Below are 16,961 nucleotides of genomic sequence, written 5' to 3'. Positions count from 1 at the left end.
ATGCCCACGAGGATTTACACATGGCTCAGAAAAAGAGGAGACATGAACAGAGGTGTGAACACAGAACATGCCCATGAGGATTTACATGTGTAAATGGTGTTTGTGAGTGGGGTAGTGGAGTTAAGACCAGAAATGTGGGCTTGATTGTGGAGTGTAGAGACAGTCTTGTAGTCAGTGAGAATCAGCAAAGGTTCAAGTGAAATGGGTACCAGGGAGACTAGACGGGAGGCCTGGAGATGATGGTCGGGGAGATGACAGCAGCAGTGGACACGAAGAGGGGACAGCACTAACAAACGTTTCATCTGAATTTTTTAAGGTTACACTTTTATTTATTTGTATGTGGGGTTGGGTGGGGGCAGGGTGTGTGTGGAGGTGGAAGGACAGCTTTTGGGGCTCAGTTATTTTCCTTTTATCATGGAGGTCCGAGGGACTGAGCGCAGGTCATCAACCTTGACAGCAAATGTTTTGGCTCACTGGGCATCTTGCTGCCCTGACAAGCACTTCTGAGGCAAAATCTAACCCAGTGTGATGAGGAGCGGGGGAGGGGAAGGGTGAGGAACAGTGAAAAGGTTAAAGGTAACCTGGAATAATATCCCAACTGCAGAACACAGTGGATGTTCTGAGATCTGAAGGCAAGAACAGATTCCAGGACACAAAGAATGACCATTAGTTCAGTTTCAAAACATCAGAGTTGGAAATGCTTTATCCCAGAGCCAGGTCACGAGGGGTCATGGGTCTACCCCAAAAGTATTTACAATAGGTCTGAGTCTCATTTCAAAGTGAGAACACTGGGAAAGCCTACACTGAGGTTCAGGAAGATCCCTCAACCACCCAAGGGGAAATGTTAACTTCAAAATCAATGTGCTTTGTGAGACAGGGTCTCACACTATAGCCCAAGCTGACCTCGCACTTACTTGGTAGCGTACAATGGATGCATCAGCCTCCCATGTCAATGAGCTGTCATGCCTGGGCCTAGTTTTCTCGATTTGTATTCATGTACAAGAGTGGTATGAATTAAAGCAACGAAAGAAAAGCACTTAAAGAGAATAGATAGAGTGAAAAGAAACTTCTTCCTTTTCTGGTCTGCGACCAAGCCCTTTCTCTTCCCTGAGAGCATGAAATGCGTCAGAGTCACGATTCTCCACACATAGGCAAACAGACCTAACTTTGCCTCCATCCTTCTTTATAGCACAGACACAGACACAGACACACAGACACACAGACACACACACACACACACACACACACACACACACACACACACACACAGACAAACACACACACAGACACACACAGGCCCCTCATTTCCTAAGGACACTCACTCACCTGAGAGTGGCTCCCTCAGTCTTGATCAAGTCTCCATTCTCTATATAGACATATTGCTGCTCTCCATTTCCTATGATTTCTTCTCTCCGAGGATTCCGTGGGAGTTTTTTAATGCAATAGGTAGTGTCTAATCATAAAACATGTAAATATATTTAGTCATACTCCAAGATTTAGCTTTTGAAGAGAACATTCACACAGACAACAGCCACTAAAGGCTACATGAAACACTGGTGTTAAGACAACAGTGAGGGGGGCTGGAGAGATGGCTCAGAGGTTAAGAACACTGGCTGTTCTTCAAGAGGTCCCGAGTTCAAGTCCCAGCACCCACATGGTGGCTCACAGCCATCTGTAATGAATTCTGGCGCCCTCTTCTGGCCTGCATGGGATACATGCAAACAGAACATTGTATACATAATAAATAAATCCTAAAAAAAAAAAAAAAAGACAACAGGGAGACAGGAAGAATTAAAGCCATGCATCTCTCAGATGAAATGAGTTCACCTGTTTCCACGGCGCTGTATTCTCCCAGGCCCCGCAGGTCCCATAAAAGCCTGTGATTTTCTAGTCATTTCTATTCTGTGTACAAACTTCAGAGTGGTTCTCCATAATCTCAGGTAGCATTTGACACGAGGGAGGTGACGAGGGGACAGTCTGATGGGATGTGGGCACTTTTCTCTATCTAGGTGGCCTCTTAACATGTCAGTAGTTAATAAGTCTGTGCTGTCAGTGCTGAAAGAGGTCCCGGATGCTAAGAAGGTACACCTTTAAGATAAATTTCACACACACAACTCCTCGCTGATAGGAAGATAATCAATCCTTTACCAATCTGCAGTGCCAATCATTTAACCAGGACAGGGAGTGCAGTGAACTAACTAGAGCAGTTAAAATCTGACAGTCGGGGAAATGGAAGCAGGACCCACAGTGAGGACTCCTGCAATCCTGAAGAGAGCTCAGCCTGAGAAGCAACAGGAGTGAGGCAAAGGACGTGCTACCAGGAAAGGAGTCGGGAATGGACCGAAGCTGAGCCACGATTGACAGGACAGGCAGGCTGGGTAAAGGGACGGGGAAAGCTTGTAGGTAGGAGCACAGCCTAAGGAGAGCTATGGAAGTGGCGGTGGGTGCGGTGGGTGTGGTGGAGGTGTGACAAAGCTTCCTTCTTGTCTAATGCAAACTACTGCTGGGAAGAGCGGAGAGAAGCTGTACAGGAGGTGAGCTCAGCTGACAGAGGAATTTCACTGGGCCACTGCACGGTTTTTAAATGGCAGAGTGGCAGTATTAGCAGGTCAAATGGCAGCTGTGAGTGGTGACAGTGGGGGAAGATCTACCAGAACCTGGAGGGATGGCTGCGACAGTCCGTCGGGAAGATACCAAGGTTAGGGCAGCGGTGCTGGAAACGGGAGACACGACATTTAAAGGTTACTGTCTGGTTTCTGTTTGTTTGTTATTTGCAGACAGGGTTTCTCTGTGTAGCCCTGGCTGTCCTGGAACTCGCTCTGTAGATCAGGCTGGCCTGGAACTCAAAGATCTGCCTGCCTCTGTCTCCAGAGTACTTCGATTAAAGGCGTGGCCAATATTAATTATTTTTAATTTAAAGGTTTGTTTTGTTTTTATTATGTGTGCCTGTGTGAATGTATGCCACACGTATGCCCATGTGAGCCAGAGACAGCATCTGAGCCTCTGGAGCTGGACTTACAGGTGGTTATGAGCTGCCTGACGTGTGTGCTGGGAACCGAACTTGGGTCCTTTAGAAGGGCAGGACACACACTTAACCACTGAGCCACATCTCCTGCCCTAAACTGGTGGTTTTTGAAAAAAAAAAAAAAAATCTGCCATCAGTTGCTTCAAATTTACTCTGTCTTGCCAAAGAAATTATAATAAATGGCATTCAATATATTTTAGTATTACCTATAAAATACATGTAGCTTAAAAAAACAATCAAAAAACCAAACCAAACCAAAACAAAACAACCAGGTAGCCAGCACTGAAAACTACTTGACTATATCTGCCCTAGAGTAAGAAAACAGTAAACCAACACGGAGCAGGGCAAACTACAGTACAGCTGAAGGGGATAAGAATGCAGTGACGGGATTTAGAGAAGAAATAAGGGAATGATAACGCAAAGCATCTTGGTACCATTTCAATGCCAACCAGCCTACGTCTGCACAGAGCTTATGCAGCTTCAGTAACGCCCCAAAGGGCAGGCAAGACCTCTCTCAAGAAAGCACTAGCTTGTTAGCAGCTATAAAAAGTTGTGTCAAATTTCTCTTCTACTTTCTTTATATCAACCGAGTGGTAATTATACAAATATTTGCTATTTTGTACGGAACCTGAAACTGTTGTTCTCTCAGAGCAATCCCAAAGGTAATGTTATGCGATACCTCCAGGGTGTTTGTATTTTGACGTCATCTGTCAACTGCGGCATCAGGCTGGTGGATTTTGGAGTCGGGATGGTCAAGCTGTAGAATGACAGCTCCCTGACAGCACCCTGGGCTTTGTTCACAGTACTGACACACAGTGGCACCTGACTGTCTGTTTAATGAATGTCTCCATCTAGGAATATGATGGCAGGATAAAGGAACTAAGATGTCAGCACTGAATAGGTTTCCGGGAGAGAACGTGATCCATACACTGATGTGCTGCCCAGCTCTCCATCTATCTTAGCAACTGTCTTAAAGTTCTGTAAGGCCCAGATAATCTGCTGGGAAGAGACAAGAAGAGCAACAGCCTTACAGTCCCCACGGGAAGTGTTTAGTGCAATGCCTAAGACACAGTAAACGCCTAAGAGTTGTTAGTTACTATGTGTGAAACTGTGGTTGTCACAGAGACTAAACTAAAGCTTAGCTTTACCACTGGGCAAAGGAAGAGAGAAAGGATTGGAAAGAAAGCAGAGCTTTACATGTCACGTCTGCTAAAATTGACAGTATTCAAGTCATATCAATTTAAAAAAAATTAAATATCAGCATGGTTGAAAGCTTAAATTATAAATTATTTTTCAAGGATGGCCTACCTCAGTGAGCTTAATGTTTTCTGCTTACCATTACTGATGTTTTTACAAATATCTACTATGCCTCCGCTATGATCACGATGCCAATGAGTCACTAGGATTTCTTGGATTGCTGTGTCAAATTCAACCAAGGCTTGCTTTAAACAGCTGATATATTCTGGAATCGATGGCTCTCCAGTGTCAATGAGGATTCTCCTACAAACGACAAGGAAAATAATCACAGTTGGAACCTGGAGTTCACATTAGCATACTTTTTACACAGATAACTTGCATTAAATTTGAGCAAATATAAATTTTTGCTTTTAACATATCACCTCAGTTTAATGTAATCTTACTATAAGGGAGTTCTTAGAAAGAAATTATAGCTAAATGTAAATGTGAACCAGGGCCGTCAGAAGTGATCTCGAGCACTCGCATAGCAATTAAACACAGCGCCATTCCAACTGTATTCCTAAGACAGGTATTTCATCATTACATTCAGAAGTTAAGTAATTTGCCTGGTGTTACTCTGCAATAAAATGGTAGAATCAGCATTCAAACTCAGGTTTTCTGACTCCAGAATATGTGCTCTTATCTACTCTGCCTTCCAAATGGTTTATAAATTCAAGCATCTCACAGAATTTGACTTAACAGCACCCTTAGAGAAATGTGGTCTTCTCTGTGGGTGAATGGACACATTTATAGACTGTTGTTAGGATCATGCTCGCTCACTAAAATAGAGGCTGTGGATTCTTGGCCAATAACCATTTGCTAGCACTGAGTAGGCTGGCTAGGTTTCCAGGACCAGGCATAGTTTCCCTCTTGCTAAGCAGGTTTATATCCACAGATAAACACCCTCCAGTCCCCATCAAGGAACTTCCTTGCAACAGACGGAGACCACTACGAAAAACCACAACCAATCAAAATAGAGTTGTGGGCCGGGCGGTGGTGGCGCACTCCTTCAATCCCAGCACTCAGGAGGCAGAGGCAGGCAGATCTAAGTGAGTTCGAGGCCAGCCTGGTCTACAGAGTGAGATCCAGGACAGCCAGGACTACACAGAGAAACCCTGTCTCGAAAACAAACAAACAAACAAACAAACAAATACAGAGTTGTGGAGCCCAGTCCTCACGGATACATCTACAAAACATTCCCATACCTAAAGCTCAGGGGATACTGTGGAAGAGGGGGCAGAAAGATTATAAAAGGCAGAGGACCTGGGAATTTGCTGTGAGATTATGTCTCCTAGTACATCAGAAGATACACCCACACAGTCTCACCTGCATAACTGCCCACGTGGGATGAACAAGGGCGACACCAACAGACGTGCCAAACTGGGTGGAGGGAAGCCCACGTGGCCTCAACCCTACGTAAGAACTATAGGCAAGTGAAGAAATCTGGGAATGGGAGAGGTGTGGTGATACTTTATTTGTAAAATGTGATTTTATTTGTATATTAATAAAGTTGCCTTGGTCAGAGCAAGCCATAGCAGAAGCTGGGTGGTGGTGGTGGTGGTGCACACCTTTAATCCCAGCACTTGGGAGGCAGAGCTTGGCAGGATCTCTGTGTGTTCAAGGATATACAGCCAGCATGGAGACATACGCCTTTAATCTCAATACCAACCATAGAAGACCTGGAGGTCTGTACAGACAGGCAGTGATGAGGAGGTCATGTGACTGGGTTTACAACCAATGATAAAGCAGAACAGAAAGTCTATATAAAAGACAGGACACAGGAAGTAGCTTTCTTGCAGAGAGGAAAGACAGAACAGCAGTGAAGGGTAAGGTTTTCAGCTCTCAGCTATTGCTCTGACCTCTTGGCTTTTAACTCTGTGTTTCTTATTTAACAAGACGGTTACATCTACAGAGAGGTGGTCTTCCCCAGGGAAGAAAACATCAATTGGTTGTCCAGTGCCAAGCAGCCTGAAACCATGCACACAAGTATATTATACAAACCGAACAGGCTATATTTAGGAGTGTGTGTGTGTGTGTGTGTGTGTAAGAATTAGTGAAGAAAGAGGTCATGAACTTGAAGGAGAGTGAGGAGGGGTACATGGAAAAGTCTGGGGGAGAGAAGGGAAGGGGGGAAATGTAATAATAATGACAATAATAATAATAATCATCATCATCATCAGAAGAAACAGAGACATGGTCTTTTGATAGAAAGAAGACGGCAAAACAGGGACAAATTACACTCTCCTGTGTCCCCACAAAAGAAAACGCACAGCTGAAGAGTGACATTCAAACTGTGGAAAGGCAAGAGAGGGCCACAGTGAACAGAAAGACAACAAAGACGTCCTGAAATAACTAGATGTTAGCTTTACAAAAGGAATAATGGACTCCAGCTTCTTAAGAGCACTGAATACGGAAGCCCCATCACTGCCCCTAGGGCTGCAGACGAAGGAGGAGATGAGACTGGAGAGCTGCCTGTGTGGGACCAGCAGATACCCAGGGACTTGTCCTCACTTTGAGATGGAGGAGAGGACCTGTATGTAGTGGGGCTTCCCTTTGGGCCTCCAGCTCACAAAATGAGGATGCGGACACTTAGTGTTAATTACGAAATCTGGGCCTTAGCTTAGGCTTATATCTACCTAGCTCTTATAACTTAAATTAACCCATACTTTTTAATCCACATTCTTCCACATGTTCGTGACCTCATCTCTATTATGCCCATCATGGTTATCCCGCGTCTGGCTGGCGATGCTGCCTTCTTTCCAGAGTTCCCTCTGCCCGGAAATCCTGCCTACCTATTAGCTATTCAGCTTTTTATTAAACCAGTCAGATTAACACCTCTTCACAGAGTACAAAAAGATAATGGAGTATTTTCTCTAAATTTGTCAAATACAAATGGACTGGACGTTGCAAATGTAATTCTTACCTGATAATTGTTCTTATTGTATATAGTTTTACTGTGTTAGAGTTAAAACCTTTCTTTTCTTTAGATAAAAAGGGGGAATGCTATAGAATATTCCTTTACACTATGTGAAGATGTGTCACTGTGATTGGTTTAATAAAAAGCTAAATGGCCAGTAGCTAGGCAGGAGGCACAGGGACTTGCGGACAGAGAGCTCTGGGAAGAAAGGTGGAGTTGCCAACCACAGGGAACAGACACGCAGGAGAGGTAAAAGCCACAAGCTACATGCCAAGACATATACATGAATAGAAATGGGTTAATGTAAGTTATAAGAGCTAGTTTGAAAGAAGCCTAAGCTATCAGCCAAGCTTTCATAATTAATAAGTCTCCATGTTGTTATTTGTGAACCGGCAGCCTCAAGAAAAATCCATCTACAGCTACCTTTCACTGCTCTTCCAGGGGAAGCAGAAAAGTTGGCACTACTGCATATCCCAAGCTCTAGAGGTGCCATCTCTAACCAGTCAGGCAAGGACTGCCTCCATAAACTAAGGAAGTTCATGACCACCAAGCCAGCTCTGCAGAAAACACAAAAAGGGATACTAAATAAAGGGGAGGCAGGAGGCGTTTCAACGAGAAAGTACAGAAAAGAATAGATTTCATGAGTAGAATAGTATCCAAAACATCCAGAGGATTAGAAGGAATACTTTGTTTGAAACTAAAAACAAAACGAAAACAAACAAACAAACAAACAAACAACCAAAAAACAAACAAACAAAAAGCCCAAACCAAAATACAAACCTAAACCAAACCAAACAAATCCATGGATTATCTAGAAGAAATAGACATATTCTCACATACATCTGTAACAAAGAAATTTCAGCCTAGCAATGGACACATTTACCAACTAAATTCTACTAAACCTATAAAGTCCAGTTAACATCAGTGCTTCTCAAACTGAAAGGGAGGAGCCAAACTCATTCCATGGAGCCACTATTACCCGGGCATCAAAATCATAAAACAAACATGGTTTCTGATGTGGGATCTAGATTTAAATAATTTTTTTTTTGAGACAGGGTTTCTCTGTGTAGCTTTACACCTTTCCTGGATCTCGCTCTGTAGCCCAGGCTGGCCTCGAACTCACAAAGATCTGCCTGCCTCTGCCTCCCAAGTGCTGGGATTAAAGGTGTGCACCACCACTGCCAGGCTTAAATAAAATTTTAATAGAGCATGGAAGTAGATGGGGAGCTATCCAGGGGTGAGGTGGGGGAGGAAGAGGTAATGGAGAAGTGGGGAGCACTAATGGGGAAAAGACACACACACACACACACACACACACACACACACACACACGCACGCACGCACGCACGCACATCCAGATGCACATGTATGACAAGAAAGTGGGAGGGAACTTTATGGCAAGAGGAAAAAGATCCCTAAGAAGGCAGGAAGAGGGATGGATGAAAATGGGGGAATGAATAATCCTAAGGTGCAGGAAGGAACAGAAGCAATGTAAAGAAATGTCTGGATTCTAGATGCCTAACCCAACACTAAAATCTGACATTTTCCCTTAGGCAGGAAAAAGGGCTGTAGGAAGCATGCGGGAACAATACGAGCCAGTTTATTTCCGTACTTAAGACACCTAGAGCTGTGCTTTGTTTTGTATTTTGTATTTTTGTTTGCTTTCCTCAACAGATGAAGGACTGACTTTCCTCTCTGTTTTCTGGAATGAAAGAATTAGGGTACCATTTTCCTCAAGAGTCATTCATGTCCTCCTTACCTCATGGCATTTCATAGTAACACCTCACTAATTTAGGCAACTAATTTGACAAGCATAATTCAGTCACTAGTCATCTATAACGATTTACAGATTACCTACTATGTGCTATGCCTTTAATTCCTGCAGGAAGATAAAACAACCTTGCTTACTTTCTAATGATGGGTAGAACGGTCCCGTGGAGGACCAAAAACAAAGAAAATAACATTTAGCTCAGTGTATTTCTTCAGGGTATTAAGATCAAGTACACAGGAGTGGGAAAGTTCAGAGGGTAATATTCCTGCTTTTTAAGTATGAGGTCCTGAGTTAGGATCCACAGCATTCAAGAAAAAGGCAGGCATATGGTGGCTTGGGCCTGCAACGTCAGGGAGTGGAGGAGGAAGAGGCATAGATGGAAGGGGTTGATGGGAGGTCCACAGAAGTGACACAGGAGGACCCTCAGATCTCCAGGCTCACTGACCAGCCAGGAGACAGATGGATGATGGAGCCTCCCTGGCTACTTAGCAGGGCCAAAAACGTGATTCCAGGTTGGGAGAAGCCATGTTTTAAAAAAGAAGGTAGAAAGCGATACCTGCCATGGATCTTTAGCCTCCCCACACTCACTATGTGCACATGCACTTGCATGTACATGTGCACACACCCACAGGAACATATACATATACAACATGCATACATACCCCCCAAATGGTCAAAGAAATAACTGGATGGCTACACTACATTGGATGGGTTTGTTTCTAATAGCTACTGCCAATACAAACAACTTGCCTTGTACTGGTACAGTTATAGTGTGCAGATATAGTATAGCAGATTGACCTCTAAGAACAAACATACATTGTACCTATCTTAAAAGCTAAATGGATTTTGAAAGTTTTCACAAAAAATAAGTAAAGAGATTCATGTTTAATCTGACTTAAACATTATATGATATATATGTTATCAAAATTATGTGTTGATTAATTTGTCTAAACTTTTAGGTTATGATTAAAAATAAAACTTAAAAAAATTGACCTCTCAGGTGAGCAAGATGGTTGTTTTTGCAACTGAGCCTGGTGATGTTAGTTCAATCTTCGGGACCCACGTGGTGTCAGGGGAAACTGACCCCTTCAAGTTGTCCTCTGACCTCCACGTGTATGTGGTGGTGAGTTCACACATATACATAAACACACAAACAAAACATACACTCTCCCAATGCATTACATGAGTGTAATGAAAAACTAAACACTGGGGCTGGCAGTGACCGCAAGGCCAATGTTCAGTGAGGAAACAGGTGGATGGACTTCAGAAAGACACCATAAACTCTTCTGGATACGGTCACGCTGGCTCACAGAAGTATTATAAGGTCCTATTGGGTGAACACATGTGGTCTGAAATGGCTTAAAGAACATTTAGAAGGCATAAGTAACAGGGCCTAGAAAAAAATGAGAAGGTCGATCATTCTGAGATGTCTAGGGGAGTACTGGTCTACAGTAAAGACTGTAGAGTCTGGAAGAAGTGATGAGAGGTGAGTCTGACTTGGGTTAGCGTGATTCCAGCTGGCATCCTGGCCACCTTGCCTTGTTTCCTGCAGTTATTCACGTAACTGAAGTGACGCATTGCTTTACTCATTGCTATTTGCATACCCTTTACTACTTTGTCAGTGTGAGCCCCATGAGGGCAGGAAACTGGCTGGCTGGCTCCAGGAAGTCACGGATTTATTTCCACATTTGGAATAGACTGTGGAATGCTTGGCCCTCTGTACATTTAGTCACACTAAAATAAAAACATAATCGGGCGGTGGTGGCGCATGCCTTTAACCCCAGCACTAAGGAGGCAGAGGTAGTGAATCTCTGTGAGTTCGAGGCCAGCCTGGTCTACCAATCGAGTCACAGGAAACGTGCAAAGCTACACAGAGAAACCCTGTCTGGAAAAAACAACAACAACAAACCATAAAAGCCTGTCCTTAAAGTATATGCAATTTTGATAGGAAAGGTTAGAATTCCAGCTATCAGAGGTTCTTAAACAGAGGAAGAATGTGACACTACCATGGAAAACGCTTAATCAATATGTGCATATTAAATATCAAAGTAGGTCTACTAGGGATTTATTGAACTTTGATGTCTATAAATTGATCAAAGCATGGGAGGATGAAGAGCTAAAGCTGTCAGTACTCCAAGGATAAGAAAAACACAAAAATTAAGAGAAAAATGTAAGCAACGACTCAGCAAGTATTCACTATACCCTCTGGGGCACAAGACTTGGTGCTGGAGGTACAGAAACGAATCCTGGCTGAATTTATGCTAATGGGATGACTGTGTAGAAAAAGAAGGAAGTATAAACCACAGCCGGGAAGGAAAAATAATCTGCCTCATCTGGGACACTACAAAGGCCAGCAAGGCTGGACCAGAGCCATTTAAGATGAACAAGATGGTTACATTTGGCAGAACGGACTGAGGAGGGACAAAAGATGAAGCCAGTCAGGCTGTACAGATGTCTACACAGAACCGAACTGGTTGATCGTAGTCACAAACAGATTTCCAAGGTGGCTTGGATATGTACCAGGAATAGGGGGAAAGCCAGTGAGGGTTTAGGCATTTTGTTCGACCAAATGCATGGTGGTTCTGTTTACCACAACATGGACCACCAACTCAGGAGGGCCTGGGCTTAACTTTAATAGGAGAGATGAGTGGAGTTTGAAAAACGGATAATGCAGGAGATTTCAGAATGCATCCAGCTCTGAGACTGATGCAGTTGGACTTTTGTTTAAAGTTGGGTGTTATTAATAAGCAGATGATAGGTAACACAAGGAAGCAGGTAAGACCGTCTGGACAGTGTACAAACATTGTGGTGTGTAAGCCACCTTTTTCACTGCTGTGACACAAGGCCCAACCAAAGCGACCCAAGGAAGGCTTTATTTTGGTTCCGTTTGAGGACACAGGCCATTATGGAAGGGACAATGTGATGGCAAGAGCCAGTCTAGCTCTGGTGGCAGAAGTGACAGCTGGTCATATCATGTGCATAGTCAAGAGGCAGAGAGAGAGTTATAGGAATACTTGGTGATCTGCTTGTTTTCTCTTTTTCAAATTCAGCACAGGACTTGAGTACATGGTATGTTTTTGCTGTTCAGGGTAGGGTGTGCTACCTCAGTTAAACCTCTCTTGAAATTCCTTCCCAAAAGTTTGTATTCTAAGTGATTCTACATTCGGTAAAGTTGACAGTCATGATTAATCATCACAAGAGTTTAGGCAGGCCAGACAGCGCAGTGGGTAAGGGCGCTTGCCACCAACTCTGACAACCTGAGTTTGATCCTCAGGATAACAGGGTGAGGGGAAAGAATCACCTCTTATAAATTACCTTCCAATGTCAATATTCCTGCCATGGTATGTTGTGAGCTCGCATACATATACACAAATATGTAAGTAAACGAAATTGAAAAAATGAAGTTAGGATTGCATTTAGAGGAATGCCAAGATCTGATGAAGGTGGAGAATGTGGGAAAAGCAGTGAGAGGAGGCAGTGTTAGCAAATCAAGGAGGGAATGGCCAATGGGTCCCAAGGTTAGCGGAAACAGAAACATAAAACCGCCACTGAGTTGAATGATACAACCCTACACCTTTCTGTGAAGAGGAACAGTGGACACAAATCTGATTTGGACTCAGTTAATATTTGTTTCCAGCCACCCTTTAGTTGAGTAGCATCATCTGCACATTAATTATTTTAGCTTTACTTATTACTTTTTTCCTCTTTTTTCAAGACAGGGTTTCTCTGTGTAACAGCTCTAGCTGTCTTGGAACTAGTTCTGTCGATCAGGCTGACCTTGAACTCACAGAGATCTGCCTGCCTTGGCTTCTCATGTGCTGGGATTAATGGTGTGCACCACCACCGCCTGGCCTTTACTTATTACTTAAATATCCCATAAAAATGATTATTTAGGGCTGGAGAGATGGCTCAGAGGTTAAGAGCACTGGCTGTTCTTGCAGAGGACCTGAGTTCAATTCCCAGCAACCACATGGTGGCTCACAATCATCTGCAATGAGATCTGGTGCCCTCTTCTGGCATACAGGCAGAACACTGTATACATAATAAATTTAAAAAAAAATTATTATTTAGGTTGGGGATTAGCTCAGTGGTAGAGCGCTTGCCTAGCAAACACAAGGCCCTGGGTTTGGTCCTCAGCTCAAAAACAAAATTATTATTTAACTAGCTCGAGTGATTCTATTGGGCATTCATTTTTAGTAACCTAAGTTGCTTAATGGAAGACTATGAATCTGCTCTTCCTCAATTAGTTTCAGTTTTTCTAAGTCTCTTTCAGCATAAGCGTTTTGTTATGCTGAGTGATTCAAACGTTTAGAATACAGTGTGTATTTTCCACACAGTTTAGCCTCTACATGCAAGCCAACTTCTTCATCCGATTTTCACATAAAACCAGCCATCTCTTAGCCAACGAAGAAAAGCAGGTTGTGTCGAACTCATTGGGACCATTCAAAGATCTCCAACAGGGCACTCTCCCAGGGACTCTCTGGGGTTATTCCGACTATCTGCCATCTTCATCTTAGGTATTGACTTCAGAATGGGTTTTAAGTGACACACCGAAGAGAATGTCCGTACTCACTGGGCTGAGGGCAGCCCAGATCAGACTATACCCTAGAGGTTAGACACTCTGACGCTCAATTTTCTATCCCCCTAAAGTGTGCAGGAAGCCTAAGGGTCCTGTACTTGACCGCGGCCGTGTTCACTCGGGACTTAACCTTTGGCCTACTTGATCTGGAATACTTCCATCTCCTTACAGTCGACTGCTTGTAAATGTCTTTTACTCAAGAAGGGTAAATATAGTAGAGACTTTAAATGCAAACAAGCTATGCTTGCTATACACAATTAGAAGAAAAGCAAAATGAGTTATTTTCTCCTACCCACAGAAATTCTGCCCTCTACTGTAAGGAAATGGCTTCAGCACTGTCAATAACTTTCACGACGAGAGGCTCCGGGCAAAACAACATCAGAGAAGCAAATACTGTCAACTTTTGGGGCACGGTGGTAAGGGCCTTGCTATATGACCCTATGAAGCCTGAAACTGACTACGGAGACCAGGAGGGCCTCGAACTTGTGGCGACCCTCTCGCCTCTGCATTCCAAGCACTGGATTCCAGGCGTGCACCAACGCTCACGGGCTCGGGTGAACTAACTCCAGGAGATCCCAATGCAACACGGCGACTACCTGCGGGCAGCCCGGCAGCAAGCACACCGTGATTCGGAAGCGGAAAGTCTGTGCTTTGCTTTACGCTCGGATCTCCGCGGAGCTCGGGGGACGCGCTGGCGGGGAGGAAGGGGACGTTTACCTGCTGCCGGTCCCCACCAGGTACGTGTTGGTGCCTTGCAGGGTCATGGGACCCGGGTTACAGCCCAACACGCGCACCACCCGGCTGGACAGCCGCTCGATGCGCTGCAGGGCGGTAGCCATCTTTAACCCCGCCGACCGCCGGCGACTAGATAGCTTGTCACTCTGCGCGCAGCGCGCCCGGGGCCCGGTGGGCGGGGCGGCGGTCACGTGACGCCGCGGGAGGAGGCGGTCCAGAGCAGATTGGCAGGCGGCGGGGGCGGGGCCTGCGCCACGTGACGGGCCCCGCCTGCCTGGCAGCCGCCGGAGGGTGTTGGCGGCGGCGGTGGCCTGCAGTGGCCGGAGGAGGAGGGGCGCGACAACCCGCAGAGGCGGAGCGGAAAGCCGGCTCCGTCGTGTCCCTCCGGACTTTGTACCCAAGTAGTCCAGCATAGTCATGACGATGAGTGATGTCAGTTCATTGGAAAGTTAATCCGTGGGCGACAAAAGGGCAGGCAGGGATGGGGGTAGTTCTTGAGTCCCCACCCCAGGAAGGAATGGCAGGCTGGGTTTTTGGGCAGTGGCAAGGTGTGCGATTGAAGAATAACTTACCTTTCATAATAAATGGTGCAACTGATGCTTACCTAGCACTCCTGAGTGCTTCTTGCCAAGACCCCTCCCCCCATCCCTTTTTTAATCCTCAACAATTAAAAAAAAAAAAAAATGTGTGCATACCTGTGGAGGCCAGAAGACAACTTCTGGGGTGTCATCCTCAGGTCTTCCATCTACCCCTCAACAGTCTGGAGTCGCCACTTAGGCTAGATCGGCCAGCTGTTCACAGCCTCGGGAGATTCTCCAGTCTCCCCAGCGCAGGTATTATAAAAATGTGACCCCATGCCCCACTTTTTTATGTAGGTTCTGTGGGATCAAACGCAGGTCATCATGTTTACAAGGTAAGCTCTTTACCAACTGAGCTATCTCCCCAGCCCCCATTAATCCTCAACTCTTAAAATCCCCTGTGGTCCCTAACACTTTATCAGGCACAATTTATCCCCACTTTACAAATGTAAAGTGGAGTTTGGAAGACCCCAGCTCTGTGTTTGGGCCTCTGTTTCTACTTGGTTTGCGTCAATGCCTGATCCCATTTGTGGAGAGTGGAGAAGCCTACCTGTCTTCCTTTCTATCCTACCACTTGCCCCGGGAAATGGGTTGGAAATGTATCCAAGATGAAAGTGGCTTATTTTCTCTGTAATTTCTCTTCCTTCCTTCCTTCCTTCCTTCCTTCCTTCCTTCCTTCCTTCCTTCCTTCCTTCCTTCCTTCCTTCCTCCCTCCCTCCCTCCCTCCCTCCCTCTCTCTCTTTTCCAGACAGGGTTTCTCTGTGTGTCTGTTCTCTGGCTGTCCTAGAACTCACTCTGTAGACCAGGCTGGCCTTGAACTCACAGACATCCTCCTACCTCTGCCTCCTGAGTGCTGGGATTAAAAGTCTGTGGCATCTCCACCTGGCTAATAAAGTCTTTTTCAATTGACAAGTATTAACTATTGCTTCCCATTTTAAAAAACTGAGTTCTAAGTTACCTACAAGAAAGTGCCCAGGTTCTATGATCTCCATCAAGTTATAACATGTATACAACAGAAGAGATGTAGAGCACATTCACTGCCTTAGCCTACTCCTTTTAGAAATAATTGAGTGATTAATACTTTGGTCTGATGTTTAGGATAGTTTTAATCATTCATTCTTTACAGAAGAAATGACTTCACAAATTAACAGTTCAGTATTTCAGAGTAGTTCAAATATATGTTTGCTATGTGAAATAACTTTCTGTTTTGTGTCTCAAGAATGAGCTTAATTTGAAAAGCGTTATTGAAATTATCATGTCATATTTGTGATGCACAATATGTCCTTTCAAGAGGACTTGGGGTACCCATCAAAATTGTTTATATCAGGTGTTTTCATTCTACCGATACTTATTAATTTATAGAAAATGTGGATGATGATCGTTGAAAACTGCAACCCTGGAGCTCTGTGCATAGCTCCCCGTAGCCCTGTAGTCCAAACGTCTTTTTCCGTGGTTTGGCAGGTCAGAGTCGTCATCCATGCTGGGGTGGACTTTCTGGCGACACAGCTACTTTTGAGTCATCCCTGCTTGGAAGTGACCTCTCACCCATACTCCTGTTGATAATCCCAGTAAAAAAAAATCATTGGTTCATTAAGCTGGACATTGATGCCATTGTTACTTTGGACTGTTGTGTTGTGTCTCTCCGGGAAAAGTCCGTCACAGCACTTTTTACCAGAACAGTAACCTGGCAGAACAGAAGATGAGTCGGGGAGTCATGATGACCTGGTGCTGGCTATGGGGAGTAAGGCATGCAACCGAGGCTGGGCAGCCAGAGCGGGACGCAGCCCTGGAGGAAGTTCCGAAACAGCTGTCCTTTTTTGCACATCCTGTGTGTTAATGTGTCCCTTTTGGCTGTGCTAGTGAGAGACTTGGAGAGAGACTCTGTTAGGCAGACAGATAGGGAGAGGGGCCTTGACTAGGTAATAAAGGAGGTGAAATTTCAACATGGCCAGCTTCTTCCTTACTTTCCTGACTTGATTCAAAAGCCTGGCAGCTTCAAACAAGGTTTTGTAGACTTCTGTCTCCCACCAGCAGGCCCTGCTGATGGACTGGCTCCATGAGGTCAAGGCCTGCTCAGGACATGTCACACAACAGTTCTGGGCGAATCAACCATTCTAGCT

General features: G+C 44.7%; 1 protein-coding gene across 1 annotated transcript in view; it reads right to left on the bottom strand.

Annotated features, from left to right (window-relative positions):
* Nucleotides 1–14,466, bottom strand: part of Lactb2 (lactamase beta 2) — a 33,944-nt gene extending 19,478 nt beyond the window's left edge. The window contains exons 1-3 of the mRNA XM_036178449.1: nt 14,246–14,466; nt 4,362–4,525; nt 1,327–1,453 (exon numbers count right to left, since the gene is read on the bottom strand). Coding sequence (XP_036034342.1) covers nt 1,327–1,453; nt 4,362–4,525; nt 14,246–14,367 — 413 coding nt within the window. The 5' untranslated portion in view covers nt 14,368–14,466. The remainder of the gene's footprint in view (nt 1–1,326; nt 1,454–4,361; nt 4,526–14,245) is intronic.
* Nucleotides 14,467–16,961: the final 2,495 nt, after the last annotated feature.

The sequence above is a fragment of the Onychomys torridus genome, chromosome 2 (assembly GCF_903995425.1).
Source record: "Onychomys torridus chromosome 2, mOncTor1.1, whole genome shotgun sequence".
NCBI classification, from domain to species: Eukaryota; Metazoa; Chordata; class Mammalia; order Rodentia; family Cricetidae; genus Onychomys; species Onychomys torridus.
This window is presented reverse-complemented; position numbering and strand designations above follow the sequence as displayed.